Here is a 4,260-nt window from a genome sequence, read left to right on the forward strand (position 1 = left end):
AGTTATTGATAATCTTATTTTGGAAAATTTGGTGCAAATTATAATAATATATTTATTATATATATTAATTATAATAATATATTTATTCTATAATATATTTATTATAAATAATAATATATTTATAACTCCCATTATCCCAGTGTTTGTTTCATAAAAAAATATTCAAGATTTATTTAAAATAACAGATATTATTAAAATAACAGCGATTCATCACGATTCGATTGTTAAAAACATTTGCTTTGACATACGAAATCTCATACCATAACGATGAATAACAATTTTGTTATTTTGATTGTTCTGACAGTCCACTAAGAAATCCATGGCAAAACGGCGCAGATTCGCAGGTATGCAAATCAAAGTATGAGATTCTGGAACTTTTCTTCCTTTAAAAGGATTGATAGTAGACTGTTAATAGCAGTTTATGCCAGGTCGTACTTACATTTATACTATCGTATAATTTATAATCTTATTTAATAATTAATTTTAAAATAATAATTTACGCACACATTATTTTTCGTAGTATTAAACATTTATATTTTTATTTTAATGGGCACTATTTTATTATTTGCTTACAATTAGTAGCATTTCTTCAGCAAAGAAATAACAAATGTAATTATTCAATATTCGAATTGTACATAATAGTATGTTAAAAAATATTATGAACATTAAATATTTTATGATTATAATTTTTTTTCAAAAATAATAAATATATATAATACAAAATATTGATTATATGATTTATAAATTTGAATAAAAATTGTTTAGTTCTATTAAGAATAATAATTAATTTTTAATATGATTTTATTAAAATATTTTATTAAAATATTAAACTTAATATTAGGTATATTAATATTTATTTATAAATAGAGCATTAATTACAATATATAATATTTTTTATATTGTTCTTGTACATACCTCATTGACAAATTTCTTAATTTTTTAAAAATATGTTCATTAATGATTTTTTATTTTTAGCTATTTTAAGTTCTGGCATATAACATATGTGTTCAAATATGTTGCACAATGTTTAGATCTCATTAGTTTTATACTTTATTTAATCATCATAATGCATTTTGTATGTCTTGCATCTTGTCTGTCCCTACACATTATTAAAGGAAATAAATTTTATATATTTTGTTCTAAATTATATCAAATTATATATATATTGTGAAACTTATATCATTATATTATTATATCATTTATATCAATATAAAATATAATTATATTATATATTATCATAAAATTTTATAACATATCATAACAATATTTTGTTTATAGAAAATATAATATACAATACTTTATATAAATATAAAAAATTTATACAAAAATAAATAAAGATTTATAATATTGCCAGTGAATGAAGTGATGCATAAATGCATAGATAATGAATTAAAGATTATGCATAACTACATATGAATCAATTTTTATGAACACAAACACTGGGGTAAAGGGCACACTATAAAAAAATTTTATTTGCTCTATCAAATTGAATATGTGATTTTCCATTGATTTTAATCATAGATAGTTTTTCATTATAGTTTTTCATCTGCTATTTTTTTATTTTTGTATATTTGTATTGCTTTTGCTCTTATATGTCTAATTAACTTTCTTTACAGATGGTATATTGTTGGACATAACATAGTATTTTATTTAACAGCCACAATATTTAGAAGAAATGTGCTTATGTAAAAATTTTTATTATTATTTATTATTATTTTATTATTATTTTGCTATATAATTAAGTTTATGCTGTTTGCTTTTGAATTTTATAATATTAAAAATGGAGAATGATAAAAGATTACTATTTTAAACACAATATATTATTTAAAATTTTTTTCTTTTTTAAAATTTCAAACAGCATGAATATTATGTAAGCTTTTTAAGTGATTATTTAAGCTTTATAAAATATTTATTAGATACTTTTAATTTTTATTTCCAGTAGATATATTCTAATTATTTATATTTTTAATATACAAAGTTTATGTAAATTATAGAATATTAAAATCAATAATTAATGAAATAAAAAAATGAATTATTTATTTTGTATCTGCTGGAGCGAATGTACAAACGATTATTTTTATATTGTTTTTTGCACATATTAGATAATACAATAAAATTTTTCTTATCTATTTTTCAGGGTGGTTCAAGAAAAAAATAACTTCAAAGAACAAGCTGCGTTAATGCAGCATAATTGATCGAGACAATTGATAAAGGAAATATATATAAAATTACAAAAACTCCAACATTATACATAAATATCAATGGAAAATTTGACCATTGAGAAGATTAATATAATAATGAAAATATGAATAATGTTTCTTATGAAAAAAATATATTATTTTATTATATGAGGAAAAATATAAATAATTTTGTAGTTAGACATTAAGAAGAAATAGAGCTGGTGTTTGTTACAATTACACAATTAATAGATATGAGGAAAAAGCATAATTCAACAATTATTAAAATTATATTGTAAATTACTGAATAATAGTTATTTAGTTATTATTTTTGTTATGTAAAACACTCAGATGTGTTTAAAATCTTCATAGTTTATTTAAAATTTATTATTCATAAAATCATTTAAAACAAAATATACATATATTACACTTAATGTTCTAATATTGAGTGATATTTTAAATATCTTTATTATTATTATTATTTTTTAATTAATAGACAGAATCTTAGATGATTTTCACATTAAAAGATTTGTATACAAAGCTGAAATCATTAATGAATTAATGTGCAATAAATGAGTACATTTGTGTGATTATTATACAAAAAATAATACATGAAAATTTCAATAGATATTTTAAAGCAATTTTAAATTATGCGAACAAATAATTAATTTTATAAAATATGAAAAAAATTAATTTTAATAAATATACTCTGGATAGGGCAATAACTTTAATAACTATGAATATTTTCATTATTTTTAATAGATATGGAAAAACATTATATACAATAATTATTTTTTATGTAAAAAATTATTTAAATAATATTTATTTTATTTGAAAAAAATGATAGACATTTAAAAAAATAGAAAATATTTAGAAATCTTTTCTACTTACAAAAAATTATTATTTATTTCCTTTGAATCATAACTTTTATAAAGTTTATGTCTCTAAAGATAATAAATGAAGTAATTAAAATTATTGTCTTATCCGGTATATTTTTTCAAAATTAAATCTATGATTTTTAATGATAATAAATATTAAATTTATTATAAAATTTAAACAAGATTGAGTAATCAGTATATAAATGGGGCATTTAAGAACGTTTGTTAAAGTTTTTATTTGTTAGTTTATTTTTACAAAACAATTATAATTTTTACTATAATCTAAACAGGCAATAATACTCTATTTATAATATATTAAATGTTTATTTCGTAAAATATCATTGTTTCGTTTATTTACAAAATCATGTAAGTTTTAATGCAGTACTTATTTATATTTTACATTTAAAAAATTAGAGTTAGAAAAGATTATTAAAAAGATTATTGTTTTATTTCACGTTATTATATTATATACAAGTTTCAATAATAATTTGTAACTATAATGAATGATGTAAGTTATTTACCCACATTTTTTATTTTTTATTAATACATTCACAATCTTTAAAAAATTTAATATATATCTGGTATAATTTAGATATCGAAATAAAAGTGAAAATATAAAAATATTGGTTAAATCTATTTATTAAGATATAAATAATTTAATTTTGCATTAGATGAATCGGAAATAGAATAAAACGGTTTAATTAGCTGGAGAATAGTATTTATTGGTTTTGATTGGTCCTTCAATAAAAGTTTTAAAAATTCATAATCGACTTATATTTATACTATTTTAAATAAACAATTAAGTAGATATACATATCGTTAAAAAAAGTAAGTTTCATGTAGAATATGAAATTTATATAATTTATTAATGAAATCAATCTAACTTTATTAAATATAACTTTATTAAATTATATGAATTTTATATTCCATAATAAAAAATATTAAGTATTATAACTAATATTATTTTTTTTATAATGACATACATATATATTCTTATATTGTACATAGTTTTGTATTCTGTCAGATTTTGTTCTCTTGATATAAAATTGAAATTTTTGACAGTAAAATTATTATAAATTTAATAAATTATTAATAAAATAATAATATTAAAATTAATAAATTAAAATTAATATTATAATTAAAATTAATAAATTTATTAATAAATTTAATAAATTTAAAATTAATATTTATTAATTTTATTAATT

The 4,260-nt window shown here is 17.4% G+C and overlaps 1 protein-coding gene across 7 annotated transcripts in view; it reads left to right on the forward strand.

The window, feature by feature from the left end:
* LOC102672400 (kinectin) overlaps positions 1 to 2,430 on the forward strand; it is a 15,019-nt gene extending 12,589 nt beyond the window's left edge. For 4 of the 7 annotated variants that reach the window (XM_006617244.1, XM_006617249.1, XM_006617247.1 and 1 more), the window contains 2 exons: positions 305 to 344; positions 2,138 to 2,430. In XM_006617244.1, the coding sequence (XP_006617307.1) occupies positions 305 to 344; positions 2,138 to 2,181 (84 nt within the window). In that variant the 3' untranslated portion in view covers positions 2,182 to 2,430. The remainder of the gene's footprint in view (positions 1 to 304; positions 345 to 2,137) is intronic. The other 3 variants (XM_006617245.1, XM_006617246.1, XM_006617250.1) reach the window with 1 other exon arrangement.
* The last annotated feature ends 1,830 nt before the right edge of the window (positions 2,431 to 4,260 follow it).

The sequence above is a fragment of the Apis dorsata genome, unplaced genomic scaffold (assembly GCF_000469605.1).
Source record: "Apis dorsata unplaced genomic scaffold, Apis dorsata 1.3 scaffold_295, whole genome shotgun sequence".
Taxonomy (NCBI): Eukaryota; Metazoa; Arthropoda; class Insecta; order Hymenoptera; family Apidae; genus Apis; species Apis dorsata.